The sequence below is a fragment of the Cnephaeus nilssonii genome, assembly GCF_951640355.1.
Source record: "Cnephaeus nilssonii genome assembly, chromosome: 7".
Taxonomy (NCBI): domain Eukaryota; kingdom Metazoa; phylum Chordata; class Mammalia; order Chiroptera; family Vespertilionidae; genus Cnephaeus; species Cnephaeus nilssonii.
Genome location: NC_137078.1, coordinates 20,700,844 through 20,728,209, shown reverse-complemented (window position 1 = coordinate 20,728,209; position 27,366 = coordinate 20,700,844). Strand labels below are relative to the sequence as shown.

At 37.9% G+C, this 27,366-nt stretch overlaps 1 protein-coding gene across 4 annotated transcripts in view; it reads right to left on the bottom strand.

The window, feature by feature from the left end:
• The window catches only part of HIVEP1 (HIVEP zinc finger 1), a 164,533-nt gene that overhangs the window by 15,717 nt on the left and 121,450 nt on the right, over positions 1–27,366 (bottom strand). For all 4 annotated transcript variants that reach the window (XM_079776587.1, XM_079776589.1, XM_079776588.1 and 1 more), the window contains exons 4-7: positions 16,691–22,626; positions 13,137–13,270; positions 12,226–12,401; positions 7,811–7,912 (exon numbers count right to left, since the gene is read on the bottom strand). In XM_079776587.1, the coding sequence (XP_079632713.1) occupies positions 7,811–7,912; positions 12,226–12,401; positions 13,137–13,270; positions 16,691–22,626 (6,348 nt within the window). The remainder of the gene's footprint in view (positions 1–7,810; positions 7,913–12,225; positions 12,402–13,136; positions 13,271–16,690; positions 22,627–27,366) is intronic.

Genomic DNA, 27,366 nt, shown 5'->3' with positions numbered 1-27,366 from the left:
CCCCTGCCCCCAGCTCCCGGCCTCTACCCCAGCCCCCAGCTCCCGGCCCCTACCCCAGCCCCCAGTCCCCAGCCCCAGCTCCCAGCCCCTGCCCTCAGCTCCCAGCTCCCAGCCCTGGCATTCTTTGTTGTAGTTTGCTTGTTTTTGTTTTTCTCATCTGTCTAGAAATATTACTTTGAAATCCAGATTTAAAAAAAAGCAACCTGAGAAAAATAACTTTTTAAAAGCATGTAAACTGCTGGAGTAATGTTTCTTTGTTTTTTTTTTAAAGATGAAAACATCATTAAGAATAATGGGCCAGAGTTTAATGTTTTTCACTTTAGGAAGTAAACCATAAGACTATCACATATGTGCCATTCATTAATGATATAATACTTTATTTTAACTACAACTCCTAAGGCCTATCTATTACTGTTTCATATTGTGCATGAACATTTTTCTTAAAAGGAATAATAATAGTTTTCCATAAAAACCCATTCTACATAAAAATACATTCTACAGCTTTTACTTAGATGTTTTAGAAACATCACTTAGATTATTTTTAAGGGCCAGTGTGATGGAGACTTTAAATCCTGTGATCTAAGATCATCATCTTACACATTATCAAGAATAATGTTTCCAGTTATTCTGCCGTATTGAATGGCTCTCTCAATTTGACAGTTGAAGGCACATTATTAACATTCCTTGTTTTGAAGTCTGCATTCTGTTGACAAAAACATTCTCTGGATCAAGGCATGAAAAGTAAATAGCTGGCAATATGATTTTTGACACAAAAAGTGAAAAGGAAAAAGTTTTCCTAATTCCCCAAGAACACGGGAAAAAATTCACCAGACTATATAATTTTTCATGGCAAGAATACAGGATATGTGCAGCTGGGCTGGAAGGATTTCATAAGCACATACTATAATTACAGCTTGAGTTGCCAGTTTTAAACTAAACGGAAACTTCTTTTAAATGCCAAAATGTACAGACTTCAATGGCTGGCTTAGAAAAATGTCTAATTCCCTCCACTTAATTCAAAATAAACATTTCCTAATGTCTCTAAATTTAGTCCATTTAAAAATTAGAACAGGAACTCATCTGCTAAAGGAAAAAGTAGACAGCCATACAGTCCGCTGTTGCCAAAGGTAATGAAGCAGTAAAAAGACCAAGGGTCTTCTGAGTCTTCTGGCCCTTCATCATACAACTTGCACACTGACCTCTAATAAGCACTCTTTATCACCAGGGAACTTGCACATTATGCTGATGAATGACATCCTGGGTATTGTGTGGTTGGTACAGTGGAGAATGAGTTTAGGATCCTTAAAAAAAGGAAAGACTGTAGACAATGCCAGGAAAAGAAGTATTGAAGTTATATAGAAATAAATCTGGAGTAAACCTTTGGTAACAATAAAACAAGGCAGATATAAAGTAATAACTAAATAAAAATGCAGCATAAAAAGACTTAAGCCATAAGCTGACCAAGACATTACCAAATGGTAATGTTTACAAAATAAACATTATGATGGGATACTGTGTAGCAATTCTCTCTGGCCTTTGGTGAGCATTTAATGAATTTGTTGAATGACTGAAAGCTCAGAGATGAAATTTCTTGGTGATGATTATGTGTGTGCTACAGAAAAGATCAATTAAATGACCACCCCCAAATTTATCCTAGAAGCCTAAAAGCACTGTCCTTAGGTTTCTGGGTGCTGTTGTGCAAAGTCTGGCAGAGACTAGATTAAGAATCCTGTCTCCCAGATAATACCCTGCTGGTGGTGTGTTTCTTTTGTTTTGTTTTCTTTTCTTTGAAAAGATTTACCCATTCCCCGGATGTCTGAGATAATAAAAATTTAAATACATGCAGCAAGTTCCTGTAATCTCGTTAGTTGACTGGATGTATGACTGTCACACAAATGTGTCAAATCCACCAGTTCTTCAGAAGGTGCTGCAGGACTCCATCGCTGAAACTCCCACCACATTTTAAATGTGGAATGGGAAGTGTGGCTAGCAAAGCTACGTAGGAATTTTATTCAGTGTCCAGCGAAGACAGTGTCACAAGTTTTCATGCAATTCAAGACTTGATGTTTTACAGTACTGGTTTCCTAAAAGACACATGGCTCCTGAATTTGGCTACTTATTTTTCTTTAATGATTCTGTATTATTTAAATGGTATCTGTAACCTACTGGCATAATTAAAGGACAAATTTCAACTGTCTAAAAATAACTCGGTGGTAAAAGATATTCTGTCCATAGTTTTCTTAATTATTTTAGACTCTCACTTTTCACGTGGCTAGACCACGTCCCTTATGAAATTAAGTGCACTTGTGGAGGCATAACAAAGGCATCCAAAAAGCTGCTGCAATCACTACCCTTTTGGGATGCAGGTTGGGAAGTAAACTGTGATAACTGCTGCGGCACCTTATTAGCATGTTCCTAAATTTTGACTGAGGACAATGCACCAAATGGAATCTTAGTGTGACTTCCAGGAGTGTACTGTGAGGAGGGCTGAAGGTCAGGTTTGTGTAATCTAACACAAAATATGAGAAATGACCTCATGACCCCAGGTTGCCACAAAAGCATTTGAGAAAACTGTTCACCATAACAGCAAGTTATGTGTCAAAAGACCCTATATTGCCCAATGCAATTCTACCACTTATTTTCGCTTACTGGGCTAAGAAAATGGAGAATATGTTGTCAGGCAGGAACTTCAGTATGGAGAGGATCCCATGTGGCGGCTGAAGTCTCAGAAGAGACGCTGCCATGCACCTGATTATAGATGGTGAGTGTGCCTCGTGAGCAGGGAGGCAGAAACTCCCATGGGCAAGGAGCACACAGGGAGAAGAACCAGCATACAAGGTCACCTGAAAATGACCAGCCTCTGTACTCCAAAGCTTTGTCCTCCTAGCAGACACATATTTCAAAACTTAAAACTGTAAACTTAAAAATATTTTCTCCCTTCTAATTTTTTAACCCTTTGCACTCGCTTGCTTTTTCTCGATTCCTTTATTCTAATGCTAACCGTTTCGAGTCACACTCGACATCCGAGTGCAAAAGGTTAAAAGCCAGCCACTTCATCTATTACTATACCTACTTATAAAAAAACCAGTGACCCGGTGCATGAAATTCGTGCACAGGGGGAGGGGGGTATCCCTCAGCCCGGCCTGCACCCTCTCCAATCTGGGACTCCTCGGGGGATGTCCAGCTGCCGGTTTAGGCCCAATCACTGTGGGAACGGGCCTAAACTGACAGTCAGACATCCCTCTTGCAATCCGGAACTGCTGGCTCCTAACCGCTCACATGCCTGCCTGCCTCATCGCCCCTAACCACTCTGCCTGCAGGCCTGATTGCCCCCAACTGCCCCCCGTGCCGGCCTGCTCGCACCCAACTGCCCCCCCCCCGGCCGGCCTGCTCATCCCCAACTGCCCCCCCACCCCCGCTGGCCTGATCACCTCCAACTGCTCTCCCCTCCTGGCCTGATCGCCCCTAACTGCCTCTGCCCTGCCACCATGGCTTTGTCCAGAAGGTCTTCTGGTCATATTACCCTTTTATTAGTATAGATGTGTATTTTTTCTTAGAAAATGAAATTGATAGTAAAATTGAACACTTCATAACATGTTGCTAATCCTTTAGTGTCTTTATAGAGTTAATAAGGGCAATGTTTTAAGACATATGGAAATATTGAAGTAGAAATAAATCAAGTCCTTATCTTTCATGATAGTTTATTCTATGAAGAAAACTATACCACAGTGATGCTGGGCCAGAGTAGAAATTAATTCCAGGGGGAGTAATGCCCGCTAACTTAATAAATGAAGAGTGAGGTAGAAAGTCGCACCAGACTTTCCACCCAAACTTGTAAACTCTATCTGGGGGAGAGTGAAGAATGGACTTTGTTTATAAAAACACCATTCCAGACAAAGATTTTTTTCTCTATGGTATTATTTATTTTTGTTGGTGGTGAATATAACTTAATGAAATCGTGTTTCTTTTAGTCATTATTGTCTAAATTCCCACCACAAAATAAAACAGTGAAAATTCCAGGGTCACAGATTATCATTTATTTCCTTGTTTCAAAAAACATTTGAGAAAATAATCTGGATTAAAAATCAGAAATATATGGGCCTAAAAGAAATAGCTTTAAATAATACACATGAAAAACTCAGGCTTTCTTTAAAAAAAGGAACACTGTATATCCCTGAATGTTTACAAGAATACAAATACTAGAAAAATCATACCTAAGAGATAATGATTTTCTATCAAGACATTATTATGAGTTTATATCAAGAAATTGATAAACTGCCATGGCAGAGACTGGCTATATCTAAGGAGATGTGAGTATAGCTGAAACCTACAATGATCGTTTCCCATGCATAGGATGGGAAACCACTGTGCCAGGGTGTGCCCTGTCCAACTTCCTCAGCCTGTGCCATTTACACTTTTAATGTCCTATTCTTGTCCAACCTCTGGACATTTGCTCAAACAAGTCCAGAATACCTGCCTTCCTTTATCCTATCCCCTCATTGATACCTTTTGAAATAAAACAATGTGTGAATAAGTAACTTCCTTCCCTGTCGTCTGGGACACACTTAGTCACCCTTCTGCAACCAACTAGGCTGTCACGGCTCCCTCCCTGATCCCAGGCTTGGGAGGTGAACCGTGCCAAGTCAGAGCAAGCTCCAACCTCAAGGCGAGGGCGAGGAGCTCTTGGGGGCATGACCACACCTATTAAGCAGTGCTGGAGTGCTAAATAGATAAAGGAAGGAATCTGAAAGGGAATAAACTTTTCTTCTCTGGAACTACTGGAAAAAAAAAAAAAGGAACAAATTTTATCAATCTGGAGAGATCATTATTGAGGATGCAAAAACAGAATAATCAGAAAACTTAAATTATCTTCTAGTCTTCTAAGCCAATGACCAAAAAATAAGAAATTACCAAACAAATGCCTGCACTACTTTAACAATACCTATATTGACTTTGGCCATATCATGCAAACACTATTTGTAAGTGAAGGCATTAAATATTGTATTATAGTCACCATTTGATTTTAGTAAAGGAAGTTAATGGATAACTAATATATCAAATTCTAAAAATAATCTTGAATTATTTCCTGACAGACTGTAGGTCATTTGTTCCCAGTCATACATTCAATCAATAATTATTTACTGTTATCACTAGTTGCTAGGCACAATCCTAAGGTGCTGGAGACAGAGCTGTAAACACAATGATATCCCTGTCCTCCCCTCTGGTAGCACTCAGGGGGTGGCGTGAAACGAAGGAAGGCCCCGGCCAGCAGCCTGCAGCTGGGGAAGGTAGGCAGCCAGAAGGCCCCGATTGGCCCTCATTGCCAGCCAGGCCTAGGGACCCTACCCATGCACGAATTTCACACACTGGGCCTCTAGTATATATATAAAAGCCTACGTGACCGTCCAACCAGTAGCTATGACGCACACTGACCACCAGGGGGCAGACACTCAACACACAGGCATAGAAACATGGAATAGACTAATGAATCTCAGAGGGAAGGGGGGAACGGGGAGGGCAGGAAGAGATTAACCAAAGAGCTCATATGCATACTAGAGGCCCGGTGCACCAGTGGGGTCCCTCAGCCTGGTCTGTGGGGATCAGGTTGAAACAGGCAGTCTGACATCCCCCTAGGGGTCCCGGATTGTGAGAGGGCTTAAATCCGTGCACCGGGCCTCTAGTTTTTTGTAAGATCCCTCTTCTTGAAGAAGTAGAACATATAAGAGTATATATAATAATAATAATAATACCTTTCACATTTACATATGTTCAGGCATCAGTATTTCATATTGCAACATCTATGCCTTTTCTCTTCTGTGGGTAATAAATATACTTGCTGAAACTGTTACCCTTTTTTCCTAGCTTTTTAGTTCTGAAATGCTCAACATAATAGAGACACTGTCACAGAATTAAACAAAGACACCGACACACAGTTAAATTCCTAGCAATTAAAAAATTAGCTTTTATATATGGAATTAAAAATACCAAAAAGCCCCCAAATAAAAAAACAAACCCATAGAAAAAGAGATCAGGTTTGTGGTTACCAGAGGCAGGAGGTGAGGGGGGAAGGAATTGGAGAAAAGGTGGTCAAAAGGTACAAAGTTCCAATTATATGAGAAGTACTAGAAGTACAACATGATAACTATAGTTAATAATGCTACATGGTATATATCAAAGTTGTTAAGAGAGCTATTTGCTTTCTCTTTTTGTTATATCTATAAGAGATGATGAATTATAAATAAACTTCTTGTGATGACCATTTCACAATATGTATTTAAGTTAAACAATTGTGCTGCACATCCTAACCTTATACAGGGATTTATGTCAGTTATATTTCAATAAAGCTGAGGAAAAATCAGCTTTTAATAAATATGTTCCTCAGACAAAAAAGTTACACATGTTAATTGGTTATGTATTTTTAATCCTAACTTTGCCATCCTCAATATGTATCAAAGCACCAAATTGTACATAAATCCTAAAAAGCTCCATATTGTCCTAAATTTGTTATGATTATCTTTTTCTTCTTTTAAGAATACATCAGTTTATTCTCAAAAAAAGGTTTAAAGGCAATCCTTTCCCATGCTTACATATTACGTAATTTCAACTGTACCACTTAAGATGTGAGTCCCTTTTCTAGCATATTTGGAAATAAATTCAGACTGATTCATTCAGTGTGTTACTGATTGTCAAGTGGAATTAGATGCATTTGGTTTGTTACCTATATTTTCAATGATGTCCTCATCTTTTTTTCCTTTGGAAAATTTATCTATATCAAATTAATGTTCATTAAATAAAACAAGCAAGCAGGTAAATGTTTAGGACATTTTTCAAAAAAAGCAGTAGGACAACTTTTTTCTTTTGTTAATTTCTTGGGTTTAAAAATGTCTTAGGAAAGGATAATTCTATCCTGTGATTGGTCAAAACAGATAATCAGGTTTACTTTGCTTCAAAGTTGATTAAAGATAAATACTTTCATTTGTTGAGTTAACATTGTTAAGAAAACAACTGGTTAACTTTTCCAAAATAAAAAACACTTTGGGAAGCAAGCAAATGTTTTATTCCACAAATATTTCTGGAGCAGCTACTAGGAGGCAGGCACTCCGCTAATGGCTGTGGGTGAAGCAAAGATTATTCGGTCATTGATTCTGCTCACGTACGCTCAACAGTTTCAGGGGGGAGGTAAGGTAAGCACGTCAATCATCACAAAATGAGGCAGAAAAGGATTCAGTACTTTCAGGAGGAAAACTAAAATATTTTAGGAGTTCAGAGAAGGGAAAAATTGCTTCCCCCAAAAGTAGTGTGGGAAGGGAAAATCAGAGAAGGCTTTGTGACACAGTGGTATGAGCAGATCTTGAAAGAATGGAAGACTTCGACCAATGCAGACTGGAGCCAGGTTTGTGTGGGGAGTGAGGGCAGGGTGCAGGGAGGGCTGAATCAATGACAGGTAAGCAGGAAATCCAAGCATTAGGGTAGGTAAAAGAAAAAAAGGAGAAAGAAGGGTGAAGAAGGACTTAGAGGTTATAAAGTCAAGTGGCTCATACTTTATCTGGTAGGCAAATAAAAACTAATAAAGACTTGAGGCAGAGGAGTAATATGATCAGACACATGCTTCAGGAAGATTAATTGGACTTCGGTGGGGTAGATGGAAAAGAAGGAAGACAAATCAGAGATGAGCAAACTGAGGAGTCTATCGCATAGTATAATGAAAATAGAAACTAAGCAGTATCAGTGGGAATGGGAAGAAGAATATGGATGCAAAAAATAGTACATTATAAATAGCATTTATGAAAAATATGGAATAAAGCCTTACCTGATTCTTCTGTATCTTGTTCATCTATTAAACCTACTGAGACGCCTAAATCCACACATTTCTTGCTATGTGTCTTGGACTTCATGTGTTTTGTCAGATTTCCTTAAGGGAAAAGAATGTTTACTAAGCTTACATAGTATTATTTTGCTATTGCATTTGTCAACACTGGCAAATTCCATTCCTATTTCAAGTGAAAGTACAGGTTGTGGTCATACAATTTCAATGATTAAAGTTTGGAAAAAGAAAATATTGGTGTCTATATGTTGTAGAAACCTTGTTATTTATTAGTAATAGTTTCTCTTTTTCAAATCTGACTCTCCTACTTTGAATAATGTCTTCTTTGGGTTAATTTTCCAATTGCTTCTGCCTGCGACCTAAATGGCTTCATACCACTGATTCTGGACCTTGTTTTGTTTTGTTTTGGCATAGGTATAGGGTTTTGCTTTTCAGCAGGTAGCTTTCCCCCAACATGGTCCACAGTCACTGGACAGGGGAGCCAGGCTTATTTCAGAGGTCTTGAATGCCACTTCAGCACCAGCATTAAAACTCCAAGTCTGTAGGCATATATCTGGCTTTGATGTTCCTATGGGCTTTTTTTTTTTTAAAGCATCTGTTCAACATGCTATCTTGGAATTTCTTTTTTATTTTTGGTACCTAGGAATGAGCCTTTTTCAATTTCGAGCTTGACTATTAGAAACTATATTTGGTTGTTATTACATTATAAACAGTAATTCTGAGTGTTTGGAACCTAAGAAAAAATGCCCTACATTAAGTTCACTTCACCATATTGACTACAAGTCTTACAGTAGTATCTCCAAAGGAGTGTTTCCTCAGGCAGCTGGTGTATGGACCTCTGTAAGTATTACCAGGGTAAGTGGGAACCACCGGGCATCTTGCCCGAGGCGATCATTAGTGCAGGGGAAGAGCTCAGATTCCTCTGGGGATACCAAGCAGAAGACCACACACACACACACACACACACACACACACACACACACAAAACTGCCATAATGGGAAAATCATCTCCTTTGAGAAAATAAATATCTACATACTGAGTTTGGTAAGCAGGGCAAATTAGCATTTGAGAATAAGTTTTTAGAAGAGCTAAAAATGTCTGAATCATCAGTCTAGGTATTGGGCTTGCAATAGTTGAAGGACCTGCAAAATTGCTATATTTACAGAGCCTTGATTCCATTAAAAATGCACTAAGTCCATGAAACTGGTCACACTTGTTCAAGCCAATTGTTGCACTAGATAGTATGCACCACATCCCATAGCTTAGTGCATCAGGGGTTCAAGTGTAAGAGGGTGCCCAGGTCAGATAACGTCTAGGATTCATCAAACTCTGCCTAGCTCTATGATTCCAGAGATAACTACCTGGCTTAAATAGGTTGGTCACATCTGACATTTACTTTAAATACATTTAAAAATAAAATATAAAGCAAATATGACAGTGTCAATAATTATTTTAAATGATGGGCATATCAGTGTTTATTATACAAATCTCTACTTCTTTGTATGCTTTAGAATTTTCACATTAAAAAGTTATAAAAAATGGTTTGGCCATGTTAATTGGCTGAAATTTCCACTTATAAGTCAAAATACTTTCTAGTACAATAAAAATATTACCCAGATACAAGGTCCACTAATAATTTCCTTTCAAATGTTTTTATTCTTTAAATAGATAGCCAAAAGTTAAAAACTTCTAAAAAGTTAATGTATAATTGTAACTAGGCATATTGGGGAATATAAGTTTTTAATAAGCAAATTTTCTCATAGCTTGAGCTATTACTATTAACCAATTTCTTAAATAATTTTAAATAAACAAAACAATTTGCATTTAAATATGCATATTAAAATGCAAATATCCCCTAGCAATGCTATAAACTTTGTGCATTAATTTAATAGATAAAATTATCAACAAATTTAATAAACATTCATCTAAATCCTCTGGAAAGTATGAGATATTTAGTTTCTGGGTTCCTATAGCTATCAATAGAGTCAAGCTTTCTATCATATACATGGAACTAGCTCCTACAGAGATGCAAGCTCACTGTATAGCTCCTGTTGACTGACCTTTAAAACAGAATAGTGAAAGCAAATAAATTATTCTGAGAATGTACTCATAAATAAACTATGAGCACAAATGATGGAGGATAGATTTCTAAGTGTTACCACCAGAAGCATCAATTTCTAACACTGCAGATCATTCCCTTGGTAGTATTTTGCTCTCTTTGCATATACATGTATAGCTCATGTTATTTCATCACTATTACTTTTGCTTAATAACCAGACACGTTCAATAAGTAGAGTTAAACTGGCTAAGAAATAAAAGTAAATGAAAGTAGGGCAAAATCTACAGCCTAATCTGCTACCAGGGAAACTGATCGTCATGGCAAGAATAGGGAAATATTGAATTTCTAATATTTTCTTTACCAGTCACAATAGCTAGGGTAGCTTTCTTCAAATAAATATTAAGCACATAATTCCTATAAATTATCTGACAAAACAAAAAATTTAATGTGAATTCAGATATGCGGCATATTAGAGAAATGAGAGACATGAACAGTGCTAACATACAATGACCACTTCTCAGGGTCATTACGCTCTGTCTACCGTTTAATAAACATTTATCTAAAATTGCACATTATGTTGTTTTGAGTTATTTCACTAAGATTAATACTTGGTGATTCATAATATTCTTCTTTGCCAAGAAATCTCTATAGTCTCATTTGCTTTTCCACAACTAAGTTTTCCTTCCTTTCTTGATCTTATTTTATGAATATACTTATTTTTAATATCCTAATTCCTTTCCCTCCTATTAGAAAAACCTATTTCATATTAGACTTTGATTCTCTTTATTGGTAACATCATTCTGTACTTGGTAATTTTTTTATTAGTTATATTGTCCCATTACTAGTGTTCTGATCTGATAATAGAAATTAATGGGTGTTTCTTAATCATAGAATTAAAACCAGTGAAAAAAAGCAATACATTGGGTTAAAGATCAAAGTACTTTATCCTATTTAAACCTCACACAGGACCAGAAAAATCATCCCGAAACCCTCCCTCCACTTCCAGAAGGATCAACATCACAACCAAAGGATTATAGAATTACTGTTTCCCCCAACTCCTCATGATTTCGTGAAACTTTTTAGAAATATTTAAGGCTATCTGAAGAATTTTTTTTATTTTATCATTCTTATTTCAGATACTATTGGCATTTAAGAACTACTTTGAAGCTACTTAGATGCTACATATTATAACTCTCTTTAAGTGCCAATAGATACTAGTCAAGCAATGTAGTAAATTTTGCTAAAGAGGTAATCAATTTTTAAGACAAAAGCTGCAAAGACAACCAATAAAAAAGCAAAGCAAATGCTAACTCCAAAGAGATAAAAATTGATTCTGTAAAAAATTATCAATTAAATATTTTTTACAGATATAATCCTTTCAGACAGATAATTTTATAATTGCATTGTTTTAGAAAGATTCTTACTTTTTAAAGGGTGTTACATAAAATTACAATTTTTAAGTAACAAATTTTCACATAATGATTCATGAACAAGAGGCCTAATGGAGAAAGTAAACATTTTATAGTAGTGTATTCATTATATGCACCAGAAAATTTGTAGAAGGTAAAATTACCTTATTTATAATAAAGGCTTATAATTTAAGTAACATACAAGGTGGGGCAAAAGTAGGTTTATAGTTTGTGAGTACACGAAACAGAGTTTATTTGTGTATTACTTATTAATTATTGTATTATTTTCCATAAGAACAACTGTAAACCTACTTTTGCCCCACCTTGTATAAAGAATTCAGAAAGAGTACTAAATATAATTTTAATGACTAGTTATGAGTTCTATAAACATTGAAGAGTACAAAAGTTAGAAAATTTTTGAAGCTGAAATTCAACAGATTTTGGGTTAAAAAAAATCATGAAAAGAAATGGCTGCATGCCTAAAATCAGATAATAAAACATGAATGTAATCATAAGTTTAATGCAATTATTACTTAAAGTGTTTCCAATCTCTTAACACCTAAGTAATCAAGAAAATTGTAATCATGAAAATTTATTTTTCTTCTTCAGCCCCAAATTAAGTATTTTTGAAAATGCCTTAGTCATCATACTATTCAACTGTAATTTGGGGAGTAAAATAAAAGAAGGCAGGTGCTCCTTTTAAAATGTTATTTTTACTAAATATATATTCTAAAAGCATGTAATTAAAACTTTTTTCCCCCCAAGAGGTCCAAAAACATAAAGAAAAAAAGCTACAATGTTGACAGGATATAATTAATATTAGTCCCATTTAAGCTACTGCATCATTGGTCAAAGAATATATAAAGTTGCTTCTTAGTGCAACTAGCTCAATGCATATAAAAAAGAACCATGAAGGAATGTCATCTCATACCTTTCGTCTTAAAGGAGAAGTTACAGTAAGTGCAGTGGTAGGGGCGGACATCTGTGTGGGTTCGTATATGTTTCTTTAACATACTAGGTTTCTTACAACGTATTCCACATTCTTCACAAATGTACTTTCCTCTTCCCCTGCCTCGGACATATACATACTCTTCATTTGATTTATATCTAATTTAAAGAAAGAAAAAAGAATAGGGAAATTGGATACTATATCTCTCAGAAAATATTGATAATTAAAATTCAACCTAAAAAATAAAACAAGGCACAATTTTTAGATTCAAGCAATATAAATTTTATGCATGTACAGTAACACGATATTCCAGCTTTTCACATCAACACTCAATATTCTAATAGCTAATTCTAACCAAACAACCTTATTCATCAACACTAGACTTAATTTAAAAATATTTCTTCTTTTAAGTCACTGGGTTTAAAAGTATTCTTTTAAACTTTTAAATTCAATCACAACAAGTATAAATAATGAAATTTTTCTGAGCTTCACAATAACTACAATTGACTTTTACCTTTTGGGTTTCTCAAAACCAAATACACAGAAACATCCAATAGGCAATAAGTTCATCTCTCTTAAGAGCAGGTATTCCAAGTCATTCTTTATTATAAATCAATGTGAACCTCAAGGTTCACTCTGAAAACTTTGTTCTTAGCTGCTTCCTAGGATCTACAATGTTTCCTTCCTAAATAGTTCTTACTTCCTTGAACAAAGTGGAATTATTTTACATAATACTAAATATATATTTTGCCATGAAGATTCTTTTAATAAGCTGAGATACCTTACAATCTTTATGTAAAATTGGCACTGATAATTCTTTATTCACATGAAAGCAAATGTACATTTAAAAAGTAAGTTTAAATGTACATTTAAGAAGTAAAATTTGTACTTGCCCTCCATCAAATATTTTAATTCTTCTTGGTTCACTTTTGATTAAGGAATTTTCTTTATCTTGCTCACTGTTAATTTCAGAGGCATCTTTATTGCTGAATTCAACTACTGTGGACTTTTGATTACCTAATGCTCTCTGGAAGGAAAAAAAAAAGAGAAACTAATTTAATAAAACTGAAAACACAAACACGCTAATGTTTCACTTGGAAAAAAAACAGTGTACACAGTTAACTTCAGGAAATGCATTCCAAGGAAGTAAGAGGTTAAAGGTTATCTGCTTTATCTCCTCCCTCATCTTTAATATATCTGTGGTAAATCATAGCAAACTGATAAGTCTCATACTATTTTAAAATCCTACCACAGTCCACTGACACCCCAAAATGAAGGCTTTACAACCATCTACTCTGGCACAACATGAGTTTAATAGGAACCTTTTTAATAGACTAAATATTTCTTCTTTTTTTAAAAAATATATTTTATTTTTTTACAGAGAGGAAGGGAGAGGGATAGAGAGTTAGAAAGATCGATGAGAGAGAAACATCAATCAGCTGCCTCCTGCACACCCCCTACTGGGAATGTGCCCGAAACCAAGGTACATGCCCTTGACCTGAATCCAACCTGGGACCCTTGAGTCCACAGGCCGACGCTCTATCCACTGACTGAGCCAAACCTGTTAGGGTTAAATATTTCTTCTTATATCTAACTAACCACTCATACTGCAATTTAATTGTATTTCTCAGAGTTTATACTTTGGAGATGGCAAAGAGCTAGTCACCCCTTTTGGTATAATAATGTCTTATATTACCAAGAAATATGCCTAAATCCCCTTCAAATTCAATGAACTGCTAATTTAAAGCAGTTAAGCCCCACTTCCCAATATTTTATTCTTTCCCTTCTTAATTTAAACCATAATCATGTTTCCTCTCTGTATCTTCTCCAAAATTCCTGAGTACTGAGAACTATGAGACACAGAAATGGGTTAGGTTTTGGCTTGATAATAATGAAATCTCTAGAGAAAGGTAATGAACTCAAAATGATTACACTGTGCACTCTTCTATAGAAACATTATGGTAACACCACCTTAATTATAACTCTATACAACCGCACCATTCACAAGTTTCCTCGGTCCTCACCCCATTCCACTCTCACATGTCTGGGAGGCAGGCAGCACAAAGAGATTATATAGTCATTGTCCAAGGTCAAGTGTTAACAGCAAAGGCTTAAACTCCAACTCCCTGGCCAATTCCAAGGCACAACTTTCCAATGAAGGGCCTCTTTGTTACAAACCTGCTTTACAAATTACATCACCATGTGGACAGTTATCTATCGTACCAAAATGACTCAATAGTAAGTGATCACGGACAGAGGGCCTCTGTGGCCTCAGAAAGAGGACCCTGGAAAGCCCCTGCTATTATAAAACCAGAAATAAAGTAAAGCTGCTGGACTGAGTTTCTCAAAAAGGCTGTATGAAGAGGTAATGCCACACACCTGACAGGTAAAAATCAACCATCTCCTTTTCTTTTCCTGGTAAACATGTTTCCCCACCACTTGAAATATACACACACACCTTGCCTTGACTTTATACCTTTAACGGACATCCTAATTCCCACCTAACTTTTGCTCACTTTCTATTTTTTTTTTTTTTTGCTCACTTTCTTACTATCAAAATCTGGTTACTATTTATTTACCAGTTACCAAAGAGCTAAAAGCTAAAGTGCTTACCATTTCCTTTTTCTTTATATCCTTGACCACCCATGGCATTATATGTTGGTGACACCTTGTTTCTCTTAGTAATCCTTTTACTTTAGCATTTATCCGTTCTTTTCCATTTTGAATTATAAGCACATTATTAACACTTGGGTTGTGAATTAACAGTCAACCCAAGAGCTAACCAATCCTCCATAGCCACTTTCCCATTTGACTCAAGTTTCCAGTGGTATTAGAATTGCTCAGTCCGAACACCGTCTTAGTCTTCACATTTATTTGACCTCTCAGCTTAAACAGCTTTCCTTGAAATACCTTCTTCCTTGATCTGCGTGATACCACTTTCTCATAGCTCTCCTCCTTCCTCTATTAACAATCTCTTTTAGTTTCTTATGTGGACTTGCTTCAGCCATTCAAACCCTTTACATAGTAGTGATTCTCTAATCCATTCTAGGCCCTTTCCCTTTACGTGTTCCCTCAGCAATCTCATTAATTACACCTGCACAGTGAAAAATCTCCACACCTTCTAGCTGAGCTCTCTCCTAGTTCCAAATCTGGATTATGTGCATTTCCAGAGGCATTTCTACCAAGGCACTTGGTACTGAAGAAAAGCCACTGTTCAAAGGCACTTCAGGAATATACATGAAGCTCTGTTTAAAGTCTCATGATCAGGTCTCCTCTTCCAAGATTCTTATTTAGTACATCTAGAGTAGAGTCTGAGCATTTAAACATTAAATTCTGAATGGTTTGGATACACCCTCCTTCACTGAGAAAGTATCAATAGCTCTCCACCACCATACATATTCTTTGGTTTTTACCTACACTTCCAACTTTGAAGTATATCACCGTTTCAAACTTACAACACCTTCTAGTCATGACAGACTCCTCACAGTTCTTTAAATGAACCCAGTTCCTTCTCACTTCCATGTCATTCATCAGACTATCAAAATTTCTCATTCTTATTTGCCTAAAAAAAAAAATCCCTTAAAAAACAAAACAAAACTCAGCTACAGTCTTTTGGAATACTCCTCAACCTAGTGGTAGTATCAGAGACTTCCTTCTTTTAAAGTTGTACATACTTCTATTATAATACTGAACTATGGTATTTTCCTATTGATGAGCATATTTCCCTAATTCATGATCCTGTATTATATGCTTGTGAACCTGCAGAGGTCAAGGACTTAAAGTACAATTCTGAATGTTCAGAGTCCAACACAATACTCTATCTACCCATTTATCTATTGATCCATCTATCCTTAATCACTTAAATTATTTTTCTTATTTTATAAAGCCAACAACTCTAGTAAGACTGATTCCACCTTCCTCTATAAATCTTGAACAAATCAAGTAATTATCAAGTGTATGAGTTAGTTATGTTAGGAATCCTTTCTAGCACTAAGATGATTCTGAGAACTGTAGAATGGCTGTCTGCTTATATTTCAAAATGATATATAACAATTTTCAATTACTCACACCTCTGTTCCCCTGCATTAGTAAGGGTAAAGCATAAACATAATCTCCTCCTACTTAATAAAAATAAAACCTTCATGTAGGAGGAAGATGACCATGATTACTGTACCATTAAGTAAATATTTAAATATTCATCTGAGAAAAATAAAAGTACTCAGGGCAAGTTATAATTTTCAAAATGTCTCAAAGTAGAAAGGACTCCAGCTAACCCTTATCAATATAACTCCTGGAGCATACTCATCATCCTTTCTTTCAAATAACTACACACTCATGAAGCTCAATGTGTCATTCACAACTTCTAATTAAAGAATTTAAAGGCATTAAGACATGTTAAAACTCATTTGCATAAACTATTTTTAAAGATAAATAACATTTCGAGTACCTTGCTTAAGTTGCTTTTCCACTTGCTTGAATAGACCAATAAATCTGATTTGGAACGGGTGGTTATTGCTTGACAATACAGTGATTTTCCAATCTTCTGTTTTGAATTAAGGAGGGAAAGAGCAACTTTTGTAGGCAAACCAAGTGGATTTGGATTATTGTCGCTCACTGTCCAGTCAGTATAGGCTGAAGTTTTCTGGTCGGTCTGAGGCAGATGCAATGTTTTCTGTCTCAGCAGGTAACACCATGTAAAGCTGGTTGTGGTCTTCAGGCTGGGAAAAGACAGCTGCTGCGTGTCTCCGGCTTCCAACCCTGAAAGAGTGGTGGTTGTAGGTTGATTTTGTTCTTGGATGTTCAATTTGTCACCTTGACTTTTAACCTCAGAAGACTTCCTTTCTTGGTTATTGTCTACACATTCCAAAGGAGAAATGTGGGTATTTTCTGAAGAAATGGGTGAATGAGTTAATGATGTGGATGACTTGATGTTTTCAAATTCTTGCAACTCCTTTATAGGTTCTATAACTACAGACTTAGAGTGCCCTGATGACAAATTATCTGCTGGTAAAACATCTGTCAAATTAATAGCCTCACTACTAATTTCAGGTTGAGAAGAAGTACCCTGTTCCAATGTCACACCATCAAGGGGCTCTGTAGTACAAACCTGCCTCACTAACACAGGTTTCTTCTGCTTATTAACTTCATTAGCTCTTGAACTCAACAGTTCGAATGGTCTAATATCTGTTGCACAAACAGCTCCATATTCATCTTTAGCTCGCTTTTGGTGCTTTTCCATAGCAATGTCCAGACTATTTGCTGGGGAAAGCATCCTTTTACTAGAAGCTGAAGATTCTTGTTGGGGGGAAAGTCTACCAATAGACATTTTCTGAGTTTCAGGCAAGGATTCTGATAGAAAAGAATTTTGGCCCATCTCTGAAAAAACATTTTCACAAACAAGTTCTTCCTCTGGGTTTGGCAAAGCATTCTGGTTAACTTTCTGCAATTTTGGCTGGGAATTTTGTTCTTCACTGATTGGCACCACACTACAATTAGCCTGGCAAACGGGCTGACTAGACAGATCCTGGGTCACAAGGATTTGTGGCAGAGGTGTGACTGTGGCAAAGCAGTACCCTGGAACGCTACTCTGCAGCTGCACAGGCAGCGCAAACGATGTCGGCACCTCCTGCACCTGACCACCAAGCGGCCCAGGCTTCAGTGGCGGTGGAAGACATGAAGCAGCTATGGAATCTACTCCTTCAGTTGATAATGCTAATGAATTCATTCGATGATCAGCCCCAACTGGATTTGAAAGAACTTGCTTTGGCAGAGAATGGACAAGATCAGAAGAGCAAGACAGGCTTGAAGTGAAAGTCTGACACTGCAGTTGGTACTTGGGAGCAAAGCAATCCTCACTTTTGGAAGATACACACACACTGGGATTTGCATCTGGTTTGACACTCTGTGCAGACACCTGCAGAGACATCTGTGTGTTTTGGTGGCTAAGGGGTGCATGGATTTGATTTAATAATTTAAGACCAAAAAGCTGTTGAACAGGAAAGATGCTAGTAGAGTTGGAATTTGAAGACTGTGTTTGCAGATCCTTAACTTGAGTCTGGGTGTGCATAGTATTTGTGGGAAACTCGGCTAAGGATGTATTAGTGAGCTGAGGCCCCTGAAGTGGCAATGCATTCACACCAGGAATAGCTATAGTTTGGAAAGATGACGGGTTCCCAGGAGACAGGTGACTTTCTGGAGCAATGTTTAAAGATATCTGCCGTATCAGTGGGCCCCTCCTTCTTTCTAAGAGGGGCACATGTCCGCTCACGCCCGTGCCAGAAGGGGACGCCGAAGGCTGCAAGTCAACAAGTGGCGTTGCCTGAGGTGGAGTTATGCTTCCGCAGTCGAATGACTTACTTCTGAAATCAGAGACCTCCATGGATGTTGGCATGCAACTAATCTGTTCTGAGGCAGCTCGCCTCATTTCCCGGTGAGCCCCAGGAATGCTCAGTGTATGAGAGCCAGCTGGGATCATGAGGAACTCTGTTTTATTGAGGAAAGAGAATTGGGGGGAGGCCTCGGTTTTAGAAACGTCCTCTACATCTAACGAAGCTGAGAAACTTGAGGCGTGAGATAAACTACTCTCCTTACTCAGACTCCTGGAAAGAGTGGAATCAAAGCTGGACTCGGTCGAGGAATGCTCTATCTCAGCAAGACGGAGCCTCTTCTTTTTGGGTGGCAGTTTCTCTGTCGGCAGCTTTGACAACGTTTCACTACGCTGAGGCCAACTGAACTTGTCTGATTTTTCCTGATCAGGACCTTGGGTTCCAAGGTCCCGATCTGGCTCTTCTGTGACCAGAATTTCTGGGACTTGGATGCTGAGCTGCCGAACAAGTCTTGAGGGCTGTCCTAACACATGCCGTTCACTGGAAATCTTTCTTGAACCTTCCTGAAATTCTGCTCGAAGAACATCTAATAGTGCAGGCTGTTGAGGATGAGATGTGTTCTGAGAAGGGTGACCTTCCTCTTGGGAAATTCCTATCACTTTCAGGGACCCAACCTTCACTGTTCTACTGAGTTCCTGGAAAGAAGCTGGAGACTCAGGCTTGTCAAGCGAACTGGGTCTGCTCAGTGAGTTGGTGTGCTGGATGACTGAGATCCCAGCTCCATGTCTCTTCAACTCTGCCTTGTCCTGGGCCGCTGAACCTACCTGTTGTTCCATGATGGTAGACAGCTTTGGATCCATGATCTGGTCAGGGCCTCTGCCAATGAGCTGTATTTGGGGGCTTTGCAACTGAATATTTCGATGCTGCTGCTCACTTGTTAAGACAACAGTATGCTTAGGCAAACTGGAAGCAGAGCCCAGAGTATTGTGAAACTGAAGGCCTTCAGAGCTTTTTGGAGAAACTCCACTTTCATTTTGCTGAACTTCATCATCATCTCCAACACTTTTCATTTTCCTCCTTTTCCTGATCTGGGGCGTCTGTTCCCAGGCCCCCGTGGAACCAGCCACTCTGTAGTGCAGAATCTGGGGTTGTGTGCTGCTGGGCACAGGGCTGTGTTCAGGTTCTCTCACAGCTACCTTCGTTTTTGGTCCGTGTAATTCTGAACAGTAAAATTTCTTATGATTTTCAAAATTTTCCAGTTTTCTATACCTGTTTCTACAAGTTTCACACTCAAACATTGTCCCTCGCCCTTGATGAGACTTCTTTTTCTCTACATGTGAGCCGGGAGCCAGGGACTTATTCCTTGCTGTCCCAGTTTCGTTTGTGGCACTGCATCCCTGATAGCTCTCCTCCAAGGACTGCCCAGTACCCAGCACCTGGTTTTCACTTGCTGAAGAGTCTTCTACTGCTGCCTGTCTGACAAGGGTTCGGGGATGTCCACTCTGGGGCACAGAAGTGCTAGGTCCTGATACAAAGACATCATCACAGAGAGCGCCAATTTTGTCATCAAATGACTGACTTCCTCTCAGTGGATGAGGGGGAGGTATTATGTTTGTAGGTACTGCTGAAAAACCTGTGGTAGGCACAGAATTACTTCTCGTAATAGGTAAACAGTCAAGGGAAGGTACAGACAGAAGAAACACTTGCTTTGATTTCTCAGTAGGGGTGAAAGGGGACTTTGGTATATCAGAGCTTGAACTTGTTCTCCGTCCCATTGGTTTTAAATCAAACTGGAAAGAATCCTTAAATATGTATGATTTGGGGGAATCGATACTTCCTCGTCGTGAAAGAGAGGTTCTCCGTGGCTTCACACTATCCAACTGCTTATCATCTACCAAGGCTTCATTGTCTGAGATAAGCTTTGATATCCGTTCTTCAAGTGTTTTTGTTGCCAAAGGTGGGCGCATCTGACCCGGTAAAATCAGTGCTTTTTCACCTGTTGGCCCTGTAGAAAGTGCTGGTGGACTAGCACGAGGTGCAGAGAGCCCATTATTCTTACTTGAGTCTTGTTCCATAGAAGGTAATGTTCTGGTGAAGGGGGCTGGTGGACTCGCTGTCTGATCTGCACTTTCAGACCGTGAAAAGTAACCAGAATCTGTACTTCCTAAACTTCGAGGACTCAGAAGTTTGCCTTGTTGCTCTTGGGAGCAATCGGTAGCCTGCTGCCTTTGTAGTTGGGCATGTACTGTTCCTACGTGGGATTCTTGCTTTGCCTCTGGCTGACTCATGTCCCCTTTCTGACGGGACTTTTCATCAGTCTCCACGGAGGACGTCCAGGATGAATGTGACCGTACACTAGTAACCTGAAGGTCCTTCTGTTTCTGTGCACTAGAAAGTTCAGGCTTACAATCCGTAAACTTTGGGCTGTCAACTCTCAAAGGGGTCACATTGACAGGGTGGACCACGACTTTTGGTAACTCTGTCACAGTTTGTGATTCTGAGGCTTTGTCGTGCAGTAAAACGTCACCTACCACATGATCTAGATTGCTTGGAATGGAACTTGATTTTGGTAAAACTTCAGAATTTGATATCATTTTCATTAACTGCCCAGGCTGCAGGTCCACGGAGCCTGGCTCATTCTGTCTTTCATCAGCAGCGCTCTCGTCATCGCTGTCCCCGCTATCTTCTGCATCTGAATGGATACTAAGTGCTTTGGGGGACTCGTGTGAAGAGAACAAACCACCAGCATCTGGCTGCAAGACAAGACCCAGTTTGATAGTATGTGCATGGGATTTTTTGTGCTTGTATAGATTACTTTTAGTCTTAAATGAAAATCCACAGGTCACACAGGGATAAGGCCGCTCTCCAGTGTGGGAGCGGATGTGCTTTAGAAGCACACTCGGCTTTGCACAAGCTCTATTGCAATACTCGCAAATATATTTTCCTTGCTTTTTTGGCTTCTGATCTTTCAGAAGTAGATTGCACATTTGCTCTACGCTGTGATTCACAACAGAGGCGATAGGAGTTGAATTATACACTGGTGTCGGGGGTGACTGTGTAGAGTGGGCTGGACTTATTGACATGGGCAAAGCAGAATCCATGTGCTGGTTTTGAGGAGTAACCTGAGTTCTACTGGAAGGTGAAGTTAGACCTACAGATGATGTCACTGCTATCTGATACACCTGTTCAAGCCTGGGGTTCTCTTGACTGTGTAGGTTTGTCAGTGGTTTTGTGAAACCTGCAGAAGCTGGAAGCTGTTGATTTTGTTGGTTAGATTTAGAAACAAAGTGTTCATGTGGATTATATGAATGAGAAATTGACTGAACCGATGCTTGCCCATTCTTCTGAGCAGCAGACACATGCACTGTGTATGAGGTACAAGAAGACACTGATTCAGAAACAAATTCTTGCGAAGTCTGATGTGGGGCATCTATTGAGCTGTTTTGTAATTGAGAGGGGATTTGTACAGTTTTATTTGGTCTTAGTTTTTCTATCTTAACTGCACAAGATGAGCTCTTTTGTGACAAGGTATTCAGTTCTGGCTCCATTGCTTTCAGTAAGACATCGAATGCGGTGTTTGCATATGAGGAGGAAGTAGGACTACAATTAGAGGAGATACATTCACTATGGTCAGTCCTGGTTTTACTTGACAAAGAACTAGAGTCACATTTTCCATGGAGGAAATTTGACTTGGGGTCAGAGCCTTCCGAGCTCCACCTACGCAGTTCTGATGGATGCTGCAGAAACAAGGGCTTCTTTGGGGAGACAGGGTCTTCGGACTTGGCAGCCTCGCCAATCATCCCAAGTGTTTCTCCATTTTGTTTAGTAAACTGCTTTCCATTTTTTACAGGACTGTGATTCTGTTTTTTGTGAGACTCTGAAGTACTCTGAAGAACAGTGAGAGGTGACTCTTCTGTATTTTGTTTATGTTTTGCCTGAAGAGGATTTCTCAGGGGAGATTTTGGTATTTTTTTCAGGTGATTCTCAGCTACAATCTTTTTTCGTTTCACGCCTTTAAGTGATTCGGAAGTTCCTTTAATACCAGCCTCCAAGATTTCTGTTAAAAAAGAAAAAATAATTGGTAAAATGGTACATAAACCAGCTATAATTTTTTTTTTTTATTAAGGTTACATCAAGAGAGTGTTATGACAATTGAACAAGGTAGTTTAAGGAAAGCCTATTTTGGATAAAACTTCATTCTAACATTTTTAAGAATGTTGCCAATCAAAACCCATTAAATCAATTGCACAAAGACCTTAGTATTTCTAGAATGCTGTACCACTCTCTTGACCACCTCCTCCCACACCAAGCCTTGGAACCAGATCTTTTTAAAACTAAATTATGCTCCTCCTTTACCTTCGGTGCAGAGAACTCTGTCTACATAGAGTGAGCTGGCCCACAAATAAGAAACCTTTTTAGTGCAGCGTATCTGACCATCTTATCATAGTTCGTTTCTTTTAAAGCAAACTTCTTAGCAAATTTTAAAATAATATTATTATTCAAACTATGCAATACTGATATTCTTATAAGAAAGAGGACTACTAATACATAATAATTTTTAGAGCAAGCATACCAAATTATATCTCAAGATAATCATGAGATATTACCTGAGAAAACCATGATATATTGCTTTATTAGCAATTATATCAAGAACAGAAATATAGGAAAGTAAAATAGGCCATTTATTTGTGGCTCTTCACCAACAAATTAAAAAGACATAATGTTGTAATATCCCTCAGTTTAAGAAAAGTCACCAATTTAACTGAACAAAATATTCAATACTATGTTTCTTTGTCATTAACGACAGGTAAGTAGGAGGTACATAGGTAGGTAGAACTTATTGCAGAAAAGGTAAAACCACTTCCATTTCTGGCTGTGCTGGAAATAAATCATTGTTTAAATTGTGTCAACAACCCATAATTTCTGCCAACTATTATATTTTTGAGCAATAATTACTTGCCATAATTTAGTTTGCTTCCATTTGTTGACTCCTTAGACACATAAGCAAAAATTATTCATGTTCATATTCCTTATGTGGAAGAGCCAAATACTCTAATTTCTCATTATTTTCAAATAGCAGTTGCAATGTACATAATTGAAATTCATATTAAACCAAAATTTATACACTATAATAACCACTTTGCATTTACTAAAGATACAATTTACATAAAATAAAAAATATTTTGGTCATCTTGTGACAATTTATGTGCTATCATCCATTGTTTAATGAAAAAAATACTACTAATCTGATAAAGTTACCTCCTAGCAAATTCTAAATCATAATCTGATTATGCCACCATAATCAGAAGATCAAGAGAAAAAAAAAGGTGGCAGGGGTGGGGTGTCATAACTAAAATGTTTGAGCTAAAGAATAGAAAATAGTATCAGTATTGTTACTATCTCTACAAAATGATGCTGAGTTAATTTTTTTCAATCCACTTATTTATGAAATGCTGTTTTTCCACTGATTTTCCCTGTTCCAGATGAATGCATCAAAGTGATCATGTACTTCAGACCTCTCATTAACTAGATCAGGAAAATGGGCAAAAGGAAAAATGATGATCATCCAGGGTGAGTAGTTTTGCCCCTCACTTCCAAAAAGCTTGGAGTGAGTGATAATGAAAATGAAAGCCACTAGACTGTTAAAATAAGTATAAAAACAGAGAAGAGAAACCAGTTGGTCCAGGAGCAGCAGCTCCCAGCCTGGGCAACTGTCCAACTGGGAACACCAGTGCCCACGGCCCGCCCCATCCAGAGCCCTGGTTGGGGTAAATATGTTTATTTGTTATCTTTTACATACTTTTTAAAATTAGCTTTTATTTTTAGGTAAACTTATCTATAAAAAATAAACAATCTTTTTATATTAAAAAAAGCAAAAATTCAACCCACATGCAGAACACCTAGAAATATCACATTAAGTTTTAAAGAAATTGTACTAGTACATGTTTTAAACAAAAAGAGTAAATTACAAATTACGTCTTTGTACTTAAATGTAAATTAAGCTGAAGTGAAAATAAAGGAAATACTAAACTGAAGATCCATATTTCTTTAGAGATACTATTTCCTAAAATTTCCTCTGGAGTTAAGAATTTTAAAAACCCTACCTTAAATAGATTTTTGAATGACATGTATCAGTTTCAGATGAAGACTGATTCATCTTTCTTTTGTCAAAGTTTATGACATTTACATTCTATTGATCTAATTATTTATTCTTAGTTCTCTGTTTGAATTTTAACATTTGCCTGTTGTTAATACACTGTTTCTGTCCTTCAAAATTTTGTACACACACTCCTGTGCCTTCTGGCAATGATGCTCAAGAGAAGCCTGGTGCCGGCCTGACTGATAGTTCCCCCTCTTTGAGGTGATTTGCCTTTTTTTCTGTATAGCTACAGATATTTTTTTTTTAAGTCTTTATAAATACAACTAGGAGCCAGCTCAGAGTTAGTCTATGTACAACTTTTAATTTTTTCCCCCTAGAACACACAATCTTCTAAGATTAGTTTAGCATACATTATAAAATTTTTCTTTTATTATATCTTCAAAAATATTTTCTGGTCAACATTTTTTTAAGAATGAGCTTCCTTACTTTATGAACATCAATTATCTTTATGCTGTACCCCCATTATGATGATTTATATTGCTTGCATCTATTTCTTTTTTGCTTTTGCTTCTAGAATTATCTAAAGCTTTTCCCTTATGACAATTCAATTTCCAGGCCATTAAGTTCCTCACTGTTTCAAATTTATTTTAGTTTTGGACTGATGTTGCTTCATTCTCATTTTGTTCCCTTAGTTCCATATTTCCCACTTCATCTCATTTTATTGCCTCACATTATGTTTGAGTTCTTGCTTTAATAAATGTATGATATTATTATAAGTTGTATGCTTAAAAACTTGTTTCTGAGGTAATGTTTTCTTTAAGGCTGAGCTTTTTGTCTTTTTATGTTCCCTCTGCTTTCAATTGCCCAAGATAATGGGAAATGGTAAGGGGGTAGCATTCAACTGAGAGTATGCTCCTAACAGTCTTTTTCTGAGTTTTATTTATTCCTTCTTCTAAGATTTTCTTGGATCTCTTTTAGCAGGATTCACTCTCCTTGAACAAGGGATAAAGCCTTTGGGTGGGGATGACCTGGGATGTTAGATTGGTCTGTAAATTCCTGTTGTTACGAGGCCAAAGGATGATGGAGGGAATGAGAGAGAGATGTAAAAACAAGGGAGGGTGCCAGGCACACAGATGAATAACACGCTATCATTCTAGAGGTTGACTTGAAGGAAGTTGTGTGCCTCACTACTGATTGTCAGACTTCTTCCTTAATTCTCCAGATTTGGGACCAGAGTGTACGAAGTGGGTAGTTAAACCATCTAAGAATTAAAGCATCTGACTAAGAGCAGTGTCCTCTTGGGAACTAATGCCCTAGACTATGAGGTGGCTGACCCATGGGTCTTCAAAGAATGATATACCTGGAGTAGTATTTTAAACTCACCTGACTCTTGATTAATTTCAATCTATTAGAGAATGACTGATGTTATTTTCTCCTGCCCACTTCCTTATCTACAGAAAACAGCACAATCATCAAACATTGTAGCTGTATCTACAATGTCTAGCACAGAGTTACCATAGGCCATAGAGTTTAGAAGATGTGTGGACTAGAATGCCTCAAAGCAGAAATACAGTTATATAGTTGGGGCAGAGGAAGGTGGGAGGGAAGCAGCTATTTCCCATGATCACTTGAGTTTTTCAATAATTTTCAAGACACCTTATGATAAACTAAAATAAAAATAAATTAGAGTAAGCAGAGAGAAACACCAACCATGCAACAAGTGACAGAAGACAGCCCAAGAAGGTGCCTCTTTAATATGCCCACTCCCTCGTCAACCAGTACACACACAGGCCCAACTTCTGCCTTATAGAATGGACACTGCTTTATATTTGCCACCTTATGATTACACAGTGCTTAAAAAAGAAAAAGAAAAAGGGAAAGAAAAACAATACTGCCCTGGCTGGGTGGCTCAGATTATTGGAGTGTCATTCTGTACACCAAAAGGTTGTGGATTCGATTTCCAGACAGAGCATATACCTAGGTTGCGGGTTTGATCCCCAGTTAGGGCATATATGAACCAATCAATGGTTCTCTCTCTACCCCCCTCGCCCTCTCCCTCCCTCTCTCTCTTTTCCCCCACCCCTTGCTCTCTCAAATCAATAAAAACATACCCTTGGGTAAGGATTTAGAAAAAAAACAATACTAGATTGGACATGCTTGGTGAATATAACCCTCTGTGTAAAAGAAGAAACAAAACCCTCTTTCCTTATGCAGCAAGAACATACAGTCAGATTGGAAAGCAGGTGGGAAAGGCTCAAAAAAGGAATCAACAACTGCTGAAAATTATATTCTGGTCAATGTGCTACTGGAAATGGCTGACAGGCAGGCAGAAACTCTGAGACATCAAACTGTCAGAAATTCAAATAGGATTTCACTAAACACACACAAATCACACTCAGAAGAGGAACCAAAGCTGGCAGTGTTGTCACCTTCAGAATCTTCCGACTCATTGGACTTTGTAAAAAAAAAAAAACACACCAAGAGTTCTCCACAGGTTGGCAGTAGATGACAGCTTGGAAGAATCTGAGAGGCCCCTTGACTGGAGCAAGGTGAATGGTTAGGATACTATGAGCTAAAGTTCCTCTGTGTCCAATGCACCGAGACTTCATTTTCTCAGGCACAAGCCTAATCATTATTAGGGCCCCCTATATTTTTTAGAGACGAACTCCACAGAGTTTAGAACAGCACCCCCAGCTG